The following is a 13,261-nucleotide window of genomic DNA, read 5'->3' as shown; positions in this document are numbered from 1 at the left end:
TGGTGCTGTGGTTGAAAGGCAGATGGACGAAGTCTACTTGAATAATTACTCCATTTTTGTAATCCTTCACTTCATTACAACTGCTAATGAGACATATAACTTCTTGAGTCTTGAATCCTTTTCGATCCATTAGTTTGATAATATTATCAACTTCTGCATACTTCTTGATATGTTCTGTTTCATCATTAAATTCATCTCCCTCTTGTAGTGTCTTTTGACTCTTTTGTGCTGCTGCTCATTAAGACAAGAACAGAGCTATCAATCACACAAAATAAAATCCTTTCCTTAACATTGCCAACACCCAACAAAATGATAATGTTTGGAACAACCAAAGACATTCCACACAGTACATCCCAGTTCTTGAAGTTGACTTTTGTGTACATTAAATTCTACCAGTGATTAACTATTTATGTATGTGACATTATGCTGCCAAAACCTGGTAATAGACCTGTATATTAGCTACACAGTTCCAAAACTTAAGCACACGTAAATTTATGCATCTCTTTAGTTCTTTCTACGAGAAAATCTAGTTAATAAACTAATTTAACACTCCAACAATATCTGTCAATTTCTGATCATTTCCATAAATTATTTATAAAAAATATTACGCATAATTAATCTCACATTCCATACTACTATTATTACTTTCTTGAAGTCCTGAATCGCAAGTGTAGGGAGCAAGGAAAGAAGCTAAAGAGCAGGACCTCAGTGCCAGTGATCTCAGGATTGCTCTCAGCGTCATGTGCCATTGAGGGTAGGGATAGGATGATATGGCAGATGCATATGTGGCTGAAGAATTGAAACGGGGGCAATGTTTCAGATTTGAGGATATTGCGATCTCTTCTGGGAAAGGTATCAGTACAAAAGGTACATATTACACCTGAACATGTGAGGGACCAACGTCCTTGAGAGCAAGTTTGCTAGCACTGCTGGGGCGAGTTTAAACAAGGTTGGCAGGGGTATGGGAACCAGAGTGGTATGTCAGATAATGGAGTTTGTATAAAGATGGATGCAATGTTTAGAGATTCTGTGGAGATTCAAGATTTAAGATTGTTTAAATCATTTTCTGTGCACAAGTATAAAGGAGAACATAACAATTGCTAAACCAGATCTGATGCAGCACAAAAAAAACACAATAAGATAAAGAGCACAATAATAATACTATAAATATAAATACATAAGCTGACTTGTATACATAGATTAATTGTATGTCCATAAGGTGATACTTAGGCCCAGAACTGTCTGTACATAAGGTGGCTGATGGAAAGTGATAAAATGATAGTGGCTGAGTGTGTGAAAGGGTTGGTTAATGGGTGGAGGTGTTGATCAGCCATACTGCTCGGGGAAAGTAACTGCTTTGAGTCTGACAACCCTGGCATGGATGCTACATAGCCTCCTTCCAGATGGGAGTGAGACAGAGAGTCCATGGGTAAGGAGGGTGGGGTCCTTCATCATGTTACTGGCCCTTTTCTGGCACCCTTCTGTGTATATGTCCTTGATGATTAGGCTGGTGCTGGTGATGCATTAGACAGTTTTTACTAGCCATTGTAGAAGCTTCTACACATCTGTAGAATGATGTGACTATGGATGTGCATAGTCCTGTTCTCTTCAGCCTCTGCAGAAAGTACAGTAGAGGCATTGATGAGATTTTCTTGCAGACATACTTAGTAAATCTAAGAACCATAATTAATGAGCAAAAGACAAATTGTGCAAATTCAAAAGAGAAAAAAATAAGCAATAAATATTGAGAACATGAGATGAAGATTTCTTGAAAGTAAGACCATAGGGAAGGTGGGAACAGTTCAAAGATGCCTAAGGTGAGGTTTCTCCTGACTGTTCTGTCACCGGATTTGAAGGCTGCATTCTGCACTTAGAATAGGGAGTGCACTTCTGTGTTCAGCCAGGGCTTCTGGTTGGGCCATCAAATGACCGTTCTTGAGGTACCAATGCCATCTACACACTTACTGATGCAGCTTGTGAAAGATGAGGCATATTCCTCGAGGTCAGTGTCTTCTTCATTTGTGGCCACTTCCTGGGACAGAAGGATAGGCAGTGGATAGGGCATAAATGTAGTCATTTGGATGGGTTGAAATGGGTTTACTCATATACACTGTGGCCATTACAGAGACGTGGCTGTCACGTGGGCAGGAATAGCTACTGGATGTTCCAGAGTTAAGCAGGATTCTTAGCAATGTGGAGGAACAGAGGAGTATTCGGGTCCAAGTCCATAGGTCCCTCAATGTTGTCATGCAAGTTGATAGAGTAGTTAAGAAGGTATATGGTGTGTTGGCCTTTGTTAGTTTAAAGATTAAGTTCAAGAGCCATGAGGTAATGTTGCAGCTTTATAATACCCTGGTCAGACACACTTGGAGTATTCTGCTTCAGTTCTGGTCTCCTCATTATAGGAAGGATGTGGAAGCTTTAGAGAGGGTGCAGAGGTGATTTACCAGAATGCTACTGGATTAGAGAGCATGTCTTATGAGCAATGGCTTTTCTCTTTGGACGGAAGGATGATAAGAAAGGACTTGATAGAGACGTATAAGATAATAAGGGGCATAGATAGATTGGACGGACAGCACCTTTTCCCCAGGGTGGCAATGGCTAAAATGAGAAGACATACTTTTAAGGTGATTAGAGGAAATTATAAGAGAGATGTCAGAAGTAGGTTTTTATACAGAGAATGGTAAGTGCATGGAACACAGTGCTGGAGGTGGTGGGAGATCAAGTCAAGTCAAGTCACTTTTATTGTCATTTCAACCATAACTGCTGGTACAGTGCATAGTAAGAATGAGACAATGTTTTTCAGGACCATGGTGTTACATGAAACTAGACTGAACAACGTAATAAAAAAAAACAGAGAAAGCTACACTAGACTACAGACCTACACTGGACTGCATAAAGTGCACAAAAACATTGCAGGCATTACAATAAATAATAAACAGGACAGTAGGGCAAGGTGTCAGTCCAGGCTCTGGGTGTTGAGGAGTCCGATAGCTTGGGGGAAGAAACTGTTACATAGTCTGGTCGTGAGAGCCCGAATGCTTCGGAGCCTTTTCCCAGACGGCAGGAGGGAGAAGAGATTGTATGAGGGGTGCATGGGGTCCTTCATAATGCTGTTTCCTTTGCGGAAGCAGCGTGTAGTGTAAATGTCCGTGATGGCAGGAAGAGAGACCTCGATGATCTTCTCAGCTGACCTCACTATCCGCTGCAGGGTCTTGCGATCGGAGATAGTGCAATTTCCGAACCAGGCAGTGATGCAGCTGTTCAGGATGCTCTCAATACAACCCCTGTAGAATGTGATGAGGATGGAGGTGTGGGAGATGGACTTTCCTCAGCCTTCGCAGATAGTAGAGACGCTGCTGGGCTTTCTTTGCTATGGAGCTGGTGTTGAGGGACCAGGTGAGATTCTCCGCCAGGTGAACACCAAGAAATTTGGTGCTGTTAACAATCTTTACTGAAGAGCCGTCAATGTTCAGCGGGGAGTGGTCGCTCCATGCCCTCCTGAAGTCAACAACCATCTCTTTTGATGCGGATACATTTAAGAATCTCTTAGGCAGGCACATGGATGAGAAAAAAATGGAAGGTTATATGGGAGGGAGGCTCCAAGGGTAGTCATAGCCGAAGGGTGGTAGTGGGGATGAGCTCCCACTGCTAAACAAATGCTCTTCATGGTGTGCATCTCAAACAGCCTCTGACAACCAAGTCCAACTCCTGGCCTTCACGTGTGGCATAGTTCTGATGCCCGGCGGAGCTGTTCTCACTGACAGAAGGGGCAAAGGTGGGCCACTGGCGCCTTAAAACCAGTTGCTCTGGGCAGATGGGGCTCATTAACCACGGATGGTAGCTCATCTAGGAGAGGGAAAACTCCGATTTCAAACCTCTGCTGCCTTGTGGCTATACCCACTCATGGGAGAAGCTTTGGGAGTCAACCCTGAGGAAAAATCCGGAGTCAGAGTCCCGAAGGCGGCTGACTGCTGTACCCAGCACTGGCACGGCAACTCCTGCGATGCTGCTGGCACCAAACTGTATCGACTTTCATCGTTCCTGTGGACCTGTCGTCAGCATGGAGAGGGGGGTCGAGACTGCATGGGCAACAGACAGATCTCCATATCGACTCTGCCCTGGCTTGCACCCTGGAAAAGCCACTCCCAGTGACTACCAGAAGCGCAGTACCCATAGTTGACCATGACTGACGGAGGCTACATATGGGAGGGAATGCTTAGATTGATCTAAAAGGTCAGCACAACATCATGGGCTGAAGTGCCTATACTCTGCTGTACTGTTCTAAGTTCTCTGATTAACTGCATATAACCTTCAGCTTTCTTATTCTGTGCTGTTTGATTTGAAGTTAGAAAGATGTTGTCTTTGACTTTCCCTTTCTGGAATGCTTCCACTGTTCACACTGGTCTTAACTGTTTTCAGCCTATCTTGCCATGCTTGAGCTCTATCTGGCGTAACATCATTCATGGGAGCTTCAGAATCTTTGAATCACTTCCACAGCACAACACAGTCATCGATCAGTCTGAATTTGATTTAAGCCTAGTAGGTCCTGTCTACTGCAGCGACATCATCAGATTTGATTGATGTCAACATCCCATGCTGAGCTTTTACCTTCCACCTTATCAGAGAACTTTGTTAATGGAACAATTATCATCCCAAAAGCTCTGCAAAACAGCTGTCTTGTATCATCCAAACAAGTCACAGACTCATCCTGCTACCAAGAACTGCAAACATTTCCGTTGTTCTAATAAAGCCTCCGCCATAGCTCAGACACAAACTGATAATCAGGGACTGTTCAATTGTCCAGGGTAATTCATCTTACTCTGGGATTCTGGCTCATTTCATGCTACTTCCCTTTATTTGGCCTTTCAATTTACCTCAGCTGAAATGTCTTCATTATGTACCTCCTGGCCCCAGATCTCACGGTCACTGAACTGCGGTACTTGCTAAACTTGCTGCTCTCGTTCTTAAATAAATGTGTGCACAGCTTTCTCGTAAGTACCTAAACAGCCTCAGGGTGGAGGAGCAACACTTTATATTCCGCCTGGGTAGCCTCCAACCTGTTAGCATGAATATTGATTTCTCGTTCTGGTAAAGAAATTTTCCCACCCACTCCCCTCTTCTCCTATTCCCCACTCTGGCCTCTTACCTTTTCTCACCTGCTGATCACCCACCCCTCGTGTCCCCCCTCCTTCCCCTTCTGTGGTTCACTCTCCTCTCCTATCAGATTCCTTCCTCTCCAATCCTTTACCTTTCCCACCTACCTGGCTTCACCAATCACCTTCTAGCTATCCTCCTCCCCTTCCTCTCACCTTTTATTCTAATGTTTCACCCTTCCATTCCCGTCTTGAAAAAGGGCCTCGGCCTGAATTATCAACTGTTTGTTCATTTCCATAGATGCTGCGTGACCTGCTGAGTTCCTCCAGCACTTTGTCTCTGTTGCTTTGGATTTCCAGCACTTGCAGAATCTCTTGTGTTTATGCATATGGATAAAATGCTTCCTATGGTGTGTCTATAAAAATTAGTGTTGGTCAATAGGGGCAGGCCAAATTTCTTTTGTCTCCAAGGAAGTAGAGGCACTGGTGTACTTGGTCATGTTATTTATGGGTTTGGACCAGGACAGGCTATTGGCCTCGATCTCTCCTACAAACTTAAAGCACTGAATCCCCTCAACTTAAGCACTGTTGTTAAGTCTCCTGACCATTGAGCCATCTTCAAAAGGCGATTCTCAAGAAGGCAGCATCCATCATTAAGGATCTCACATGTAGGACGTGCCCTCTTCACATTACTATCGTCAATGATGAGGTACAAGAATTTGAATACACACACTCAATGTTTTAAGAACAGCTTCTTTTACATCTGTCATCAGATTTCTGAACAGTTCAGCCATGGATACTCCCTCACTGTTTTTGCTCCCTTTCTGCACTACTTAGTTATTTTGCACAGTGCTGTCTTTGTCAACGTGGACCAGACAGTGAGTTTGTAATCCGGAGGGAGCAAAGGATGTTGGGACTAGTGAGGGTGGGGCGAAGCGGGAGAGTGTGGGACAGGTGGCAGAGAAGAAATGCCAAGGTGGCAGGGTTGGTGGTGTGGGTCCAGACACTAGGCAGGGTCATTTGAATCCAAACAAATGGTTATTTGATCATTACAGAGCGTCTCTCTGGTGTTTCCTGCTCCCTCCCCTCTCCCTGCCCCCTTTTCCAACTATGATTCTCCTCTCTCTGCTGCCTTCCCACCAGTGTTGAGGACAATTGCGGCTGTTTATCCTCAGCGATAGTGGCTTGTTGGTCAGGGAGTCAAAAATCCTATTTAACAACTGTATCAGATTCAGATTTACATTTAGATTTATTTATCACATGTATGTGGAAACATACAGTGAAATGTGTCTTGTGTTAACAACCAGCACTCTCAAGGATGTGCTGGGGGCAGCCGGTAAGTGTTGCCTCACATTCCAGTGCCAACATAGCATATGCTCATCATACCCGGCAGCACAACACAGAACACAACAAAACACAAAACACCAAGTAACAAGGCAACCACAGAGAAACAAATCCTGTTCCTCCTCTGGCCATCGGGCCTCCACTCCACGGGACCCCGATAACGAGGTCTCAAACTTCATTCTTGTCAATGACAGGACCCTGAATGTCCTCGTTGGTCTGACCATGCCTTCGTCACTGGCTTTTGAATGTGGAGTGGAGGCTTACATTCCAGCTTGTCCTCTAATTCTGTCACATCTCTGTCCCTAAACCCTAACCTGACCCCTAACTGCCTTCACTGTCACCAAAACCATACCTACAAACCTAAAATAAAGTTAAAAAAACTACCTAGGTCTAGCCAATGATCTCAACAGAGACTGCAGCTGAGTGCCATCTTGAAAAAAAATGTTTTGATTGGAACAGATGCAGTAGCTCAGTCTGAGCAACAATATGCGTGCTTAATCACTAGGAAACGAAATCATCGGAGTTTATGGCAACAAACAATCTGCTGGAGGAATTCAGTAGGTTGAGCAGCATTTGTAGGGGTAAAGAAAGTGAGATGATCTTGGTTGAAACCCCACATAGGGACTGAGGTTTGAGAGGAGTCTTTATGCCAGGGTTTGACCTGAACCAAAAAGTAATCTTCCTCCCCATTGATGCTGCTGAATGCTTTTAGCAGATATTTTTTGTTGCTCCAGCTACCAGCACCTGTGGCCTCTTGTGTTTCCAGTGTTTATGGTAATAGTCAGCACAATATGTTTGACAGAAACTAATATAAAATGAGTTTGGGGAATTTTAATCTACTTCCCAGAAGATGTGGTTTGACAGAATGAAACTTCCTCTAATCTAAGTGATGCTATCATTCAGAAACTAAGTCAGAAGAATAGCTGATGAGGTGTGTTACGAACCCCGTAACTGGGTATCTTACCAGCAAAGATAGGAGTATCCGTTGAAGTCTGATGATACTATTTTTAACAGTATTTATTAGTAAAAATACACAAAAATAATATCAATGCAAATATACAGATAATATATGTCATCAATACTAAACCTAAAAGTGCGGGTATAATAATAATCAATAAGAAATAAGCTCTATCGTTGTCTAGGGGATAATGAATTGTCCGATAGAAATATAAAGTTCAGTTCAGTTCATGCAGGCTGCGGTAGTTGCTGATCACTGTGTTGCAATTGTTGGAGAGAGAGAGAGAGAGAGAGAGAGAGTAACTTGCCGACTTTCCTTTTTATGATCTTGATCCGTCAATGCGTTGTTGTTGTGGCCATTCACGTATGACCCCTCCGTCCTTTAGCTAGACCGTTCCATGGAGGACTCGTCACCCAGGCAAGGGTGGACACACACACAAGCCCCCCTACCGGTCTCGTAGCGTCTCTCCTGGTGCATCTGAGGGGTGTTTCCCCAGACCCTACTTTTATCCCCACTCACGGGGTCTCAGGTGTCAATCAGGTTGGGATGATGCAATCCCTCCACCAACCCACTCTGGTTGCCCCCTGAGGGGTTTCAATGAATAGAACAGTACTCAATACACAATTCTTTCTCCAAGAGACAATAGCAGTAATCTCTCTCTTTGTCAATAGGAGACATTCCAACCTGTGCTGTGCCTCTCTCTCATAAATTTGTATGAGCTGTTTATTTCTCTCATCTCCTTGGTATCAGAGCCGAAATAATAGCGATTTTGCGATTCTCAAAAAGGGGGGGCGACTTTGCACCCTTCTGCCCATCAGAGTTGCTCCTCCTTCGTTACAGGTGAAAACTGCTTGCACCAGTGCAGCGATCATTGCTGTTACAAGGTGGGCATGTTAACTACACAACTGAAATGTAGCATGCTTCATGTTGCTGTTGGCGAGGAATACATGTTGCTGAATGTATGGCTAAGACTTTCCATTCCTCACAGTAACTACCCCCCTTGGGGTTAAAACTTCACAAACTATTTATTATTATTTCTGGGATACCACTACATCAGTGTTAATGGTTATTATTGCAGGGAAGTGTTAAGTCGGGTCCTAAAGGGTAATTTTACCTTACTGTAAAATTTTGGAAACATCATATCATATGGGTGCTGACAGAGATAATCTTTTTCATCAGTTAAGTAGATAAGTTAAAATCATCTTGTATCGCACAATTTGGCATTTAAAAAAAACTTTGGAAGTTTTCCCACAACTTGACCACTAGGATATTTGTGGCTACAGTTATTCTGTGATTTGTGAAATTGCCATTTAGTTTCACTGTGGAAATGGTAGAAGTGCTGAAATTGCTGTTATTATATGCTTGCTTTCAAGAAGTGAGGTCCAGAAGAGTTTTAAGCGGATATTAGCTTCAAGACACTTGAAGAAGCCAGATATATGACAACTTCTTATTCTGAGTCTGTAACTGGAGCAGCTTCAATTTCATCTATGCATTCCATAATCTTTTGGCTATTTTTACTGCTATCAGGTAAACTGAATTATCATTTGTATATTTTGTTAAAATATTATTTGGAGACAATTAAGGACAAAGACTGCTATGAGAAATATTTTTACTTATACATTATTAAGTATACTGCATTTAAAGTTCTAAAAGAAACATGAAGATAATAACTAAGAAAAGAAGAGTGCATTTCACAGAAAATTTAGGCAGGAATTTTACCGCAGTTCTCAACAATAATGGAGGAATCCACAGAGATGTGGATAATTCAGTGTTCCTGAATTCTGATCTGAAATATGGGGCATGAAAAGTAACACATTGAACTTGATTTTTCAGAGGAGTGAAATGGCTGAATCTTTTTGGAGAATCCAACAATGCATCATTCTGTGAAAATGTCAAGATATAATTAGGAAGGCAATAGGAAGAAACAAAAAAAAATTCATTTTAGCATGCTGGCAAGATTACCATTTTCAGTTTCCATGCATTCACCAATATTTATCTCTAAACAGTTAAATATGTTCCGCAGAGACAGTCAGATATGCAGGTGAGTGTTCTGAAATGAAGGGTTTATCAACATACTGCCCCTTAACTTTGACTTTTTTTGTTTTTACTTTAATTAGGATTCATTATGTATACTTTAATTGTGTATGCTTTCCCCAAGCTACCTTTGTTTCGTAACTGTTTTATTATGTATCGCCAGTTATGCTAAACAGCTTAAATTCACTGAAATGCACTTAATTTCATCAGTGAGATTCCAAACAGCACTAGAAAATCTTATTTTTTTTTAAATTTGGGATAGATTTCAGTGGTTAAATTGTACAACTAGCTGGACAGAATCTATGACCTCGTGTATTCAAGAGACGTTTTCTGATGTTGAAAGCGCTGCTGTTAGAATGCAATGTGAAACACAGGCGGGTGGGGTGCAAGACCAGGAAGGAAAAATGTCTATAGAGTTACAAAACCTAATGCTTAATAACATGGGTTTGTCACTCAGCTCCTCTTGTCTATTCCACCATTCAATGAGATTGTACTTGATCTGTATCCATTCCACCGTCCTTGTCTAGGAAAAAAATCTATCACTAACAGAGTTAACATAAGTAGTTGGACTAATATGCCCTGCTTGTTGTTGGAAAAATTTCACCCTTTGAATGATGAAGAATTCCCAAATTTGACATCTAAGTCTGTTATCCTACATCTCAATACAGCCAAACAGCTGTCAATTTTTAAGTAATATTGCATCCACATTCTTACAGGTCCTTTTATTCTACCTTAGTGTGTAAAGTGCACTTTATTCTGCCTGCGATTCAGATTTCTTTGCCCAGTATTCTGTAAACTCCTTGAAGTTCAAATGAATTTAAAAACTGCCATGAGTTTGCATGCTGTCCATTTATGAATTAGGCTTTTTATGAGTGGGAAGAAAGCTTTGTCTCTCTGCCAGCTGAAAGGTTTCCTCCCAAATAATATAAGCATGTCTCCCTGCAGTAAGTTTAGCAAAACTAGGCGTGAAATGCTTTGTACTAACACTAGGTAAAAATACTGAAACAAGGAAAATCCAACCAGCAAACTCCAACCTAAGAAAAGCATTTTTGAGAAATTTCTATTAGCCCTTATGTTGCTGAATCTGAAAATCAGCTATGTCCTATCTAGTTAGCTCTTTAACTTTGTTTCATGTCAATGCTCACTTAAGAAATTCGAATCTTGGTTGAAAAATAAATATGTTTGAAAAAAGATGATATTTATCAAATTTCTACTTTTGTAGAGAGACTTTATGCAGCTGTATTTTTGCATGTTACATGCTGGTAATAGTTAACATTTAATCATCTGTCTGAAAGCCAAAGACAGATTAATGTTCTGAGAACTTTATGAGTACTTTCCTTAAAACGTTCAGATTTCTTGCCTGGCTTTTAACTGGGCCATAGGCAAAGTATGGAATACAAACACTTTATGTTTGGCTGTTTTAATTGAAGAGCTTCATTTGCAGCAGCCACATGCTGACCAAAACAATTGGTGAAAAAGAATTGTTTATTGGCTTCAGGCAGGTTCAAATCAAAAGGTGCAGAAACCATTCCCAGCAGGAAAGGCAGATATGGACAGGAGAGATCAAAGTGAGGTTGAGTAGATCGGAAAGAAGGAAGTGGGGGTGGATGTGAGTCATATGAGGTAACATTGTGAAAACTTGTGCTATTACCCTTATTTATCTTAACCAAACTCAGAAAAAATGTTTTGATTTAAATAAGGGAATCCACACCTGTCACACCATTTGTGTACTTGGTCCAATATTCAATTCCGTTTCAATGGAATTAAAAATTAATTGTGGCATTCAATGGTAGGCAAATGTAATTTTACCTGTTTTGTATGCCCAGTTTCATTCCCATTGTCAATGGGAGTGGGGATTATGATCTGATGCAGGGGCAGCTTAATTCTAATATACATTAAAAATATTGGATTATTTGTGGTTTAAATTTAATAGTGTTATTTAAGCCACAAAAATACAATATTTTGCACATCAGATTTGGGATGTAGACAAGAGACTTCTAAAGCTAGGATATGGAGCAGAGGCAGAGTGGCAGAGGCACTCAACAAGACAAATAACACCAGTAGAGGCAGAGGGATAGTTGATGTTTCGGGTCAAGAGCAGAATGTGTTAGGATGTAACCATGTTTGTGATTTTGATCCAGTGTATGCTACAACTGTGAAAGGACATAACAGACTGAAAAGGAGAAGTATTTTGAACTTGGCCAGTATGATTAAGTGCAGCACAGGCCGCTCCATATCGTACATGGTGTACGGTTGTTACTGTGGACTTGGAGGGAAAGGCTGGCCACGGGATAGTACAGACTGGTAAGGAAGACTACTGTACTTTAACTTTATAACTACAGTCACTATATTTGTTATCTTTGGATTTAGCCATCAGAGTTATTTATGGAATCAAAACCAAATACTTAAGCTGACAGTGTAAGTAATCTGACAAAAACAGCATTGTACACGAACATCCAGCCTCCTGGATCACCAAATGCTTGCCACATACCTAACTACCACTAGTACCTCCTCCCAGATGGTTCACCCTTCCAAAATCAATACTGCCTACAAGCACTTCAGTGTCAGCACTGGCTCTGCTGGTGGTGGTGTCACCACTAATTCAGAAGATTCTAGGTTAAAGACCTTCAGTGCCTTCAGCATAAAATGAGGTCCTGTCTGCTGAAGAAAGGATCTGAAAGATCCTATGGATCTTTTACTCTATGCACTGATTGTTCTTCTCACTATTTCAGGATTGAGCAGGAGAGTTATCCCCAGTACCTTGAATAACAGTTATCCCATAAAGAACATAACATAATTAATAAATAACAGATTATTACACACGAGAGATTGCTGTCTGCCAATATTGAGGAACAGGTATGTAATCAGATTAAGGAAATGTGTAAAAATAACAGGGTTGTTGTCATGGGGGATTTCAGCTTCCCAAATATAAACTGGGACTTTCTTAGTGGAAGGGGTTTAGATGGGGCAGAGTTTGTTAAGTGTATCCAGGAGGGTTTCCTAAATCAATATGTGGATGGTCCAACAAGAGGAGGGGCTGTACGAGACTTGGTGTTGGGTAATGAGCCTGAGTGGGTGAGCAGTTAGGGGACAGTGACCACAGCTCCTCAACTTTCAGGATAGCCAGTTACGGTCCTTGCAGGAGAGTTTTAAATTGGAGTAGAGCAAATTACGAGGGCATTAAGCAGGAACTAAGAAGAGTTAATTAGGAACACCTTTTTTTCTGGCAAGTCCACATCAGACGTGTGGAGGGTGTTAAAAGATCAATTGCGCAGAGTACAGGGAAGTTAAGTTCCTGTCTGAAGAAAGGACAGGGATGGAAAGATAAGAGAACCTTGGATATGCAGAGAGATGATGAATTTTACAAAAGGAAAAAAAAAGTGTGTAAAGCTTTGGAAGTTAGGATTAAACAAAGCACATGAGGAGAAGGGAATCCGGAAAGCCAGGAGGGACCATGGAAGTCCTTGGCAAGTAGGATCAAGGCATTCTACACTTATATCAAAAGCAGGAGGGTAACTAGGGACAGGGTAAGACAACTCAACAATAAAGAGAGGAACATTTGCTTGGATGTGAAGAATGTGAGTGAGGTACTTAATGAGTACTCTGCTTCAGTAGTTACCAAGGAAAAGGATATGGAGGACTAGGAGTTCAGTGCTGAGTGTATAAATTTGTTAGGGCATTTAGAGGTCAAGGAGGAGGAATTGTTGGGCCTCCTAATGAGTAAAAGATGATTAAGTCCCCAGGGCCTGATGGGATTTACCACAAGTTATTGCAGGAAGTTTTGACCAGTATCTTCGTGAACACTCTAGGCACCAGAGGACTGGTGAGT

General features: G+C 41.6%; 1 protein-coding gene across 4 annotated transcripts in view; it reads left to right on the top strand.

The window, feature by feature from the left end:
- Nucleotides 1-13,261, top strand: part of pla2g10 (phospholipase A2 group X) — a 45,163-nt gene that overhangs the window by 19,378 nt on the left and 12,524 nt on the right. For 3 of the 4 annotated variants that reach the window (XM_073060762.1, XM_073060764.1, XM_073060763.1), the window contains 2 exons: nt 8,772-8,925; nt 11,574-11,736. In XM_073060762.1, coding sequence (XP_072916863.1) covers nt 8,835-8,925; nt 11,574-11,736 — 254 coding nt within the window. In that variant the 5' untranslated portion in view covers nt 8,772-8,834. The remainder of the gene's footprint in view (nt 1-8,771; nt 8,926-11,573; nt 11,737-13,261) is intronic. The other variant, XM_073060765.1, reaches the window with a different exon arrangement.

This window comes from Hemitrygon akajei, chromosome 11 (genome assembly GCF_048418815.1).
Source record: "Hemitrygon akajei chromosome 11, sHemAka1.3, whole genome shotgun sequence".
Taxonomy (NCBI): domain Eukaryota; kingdom Metazoa; phylum Chordata; class Chondrichthyes; order Myliobatiformes; family Dasyatidae; genus Hemitrygon; species Hemitrygon akajei.
The sequence above is the reverse complement of the archived record's forward strand: the minus strand, read 5'-3'. Positions and strand labels throughout refer to the sequence as shown.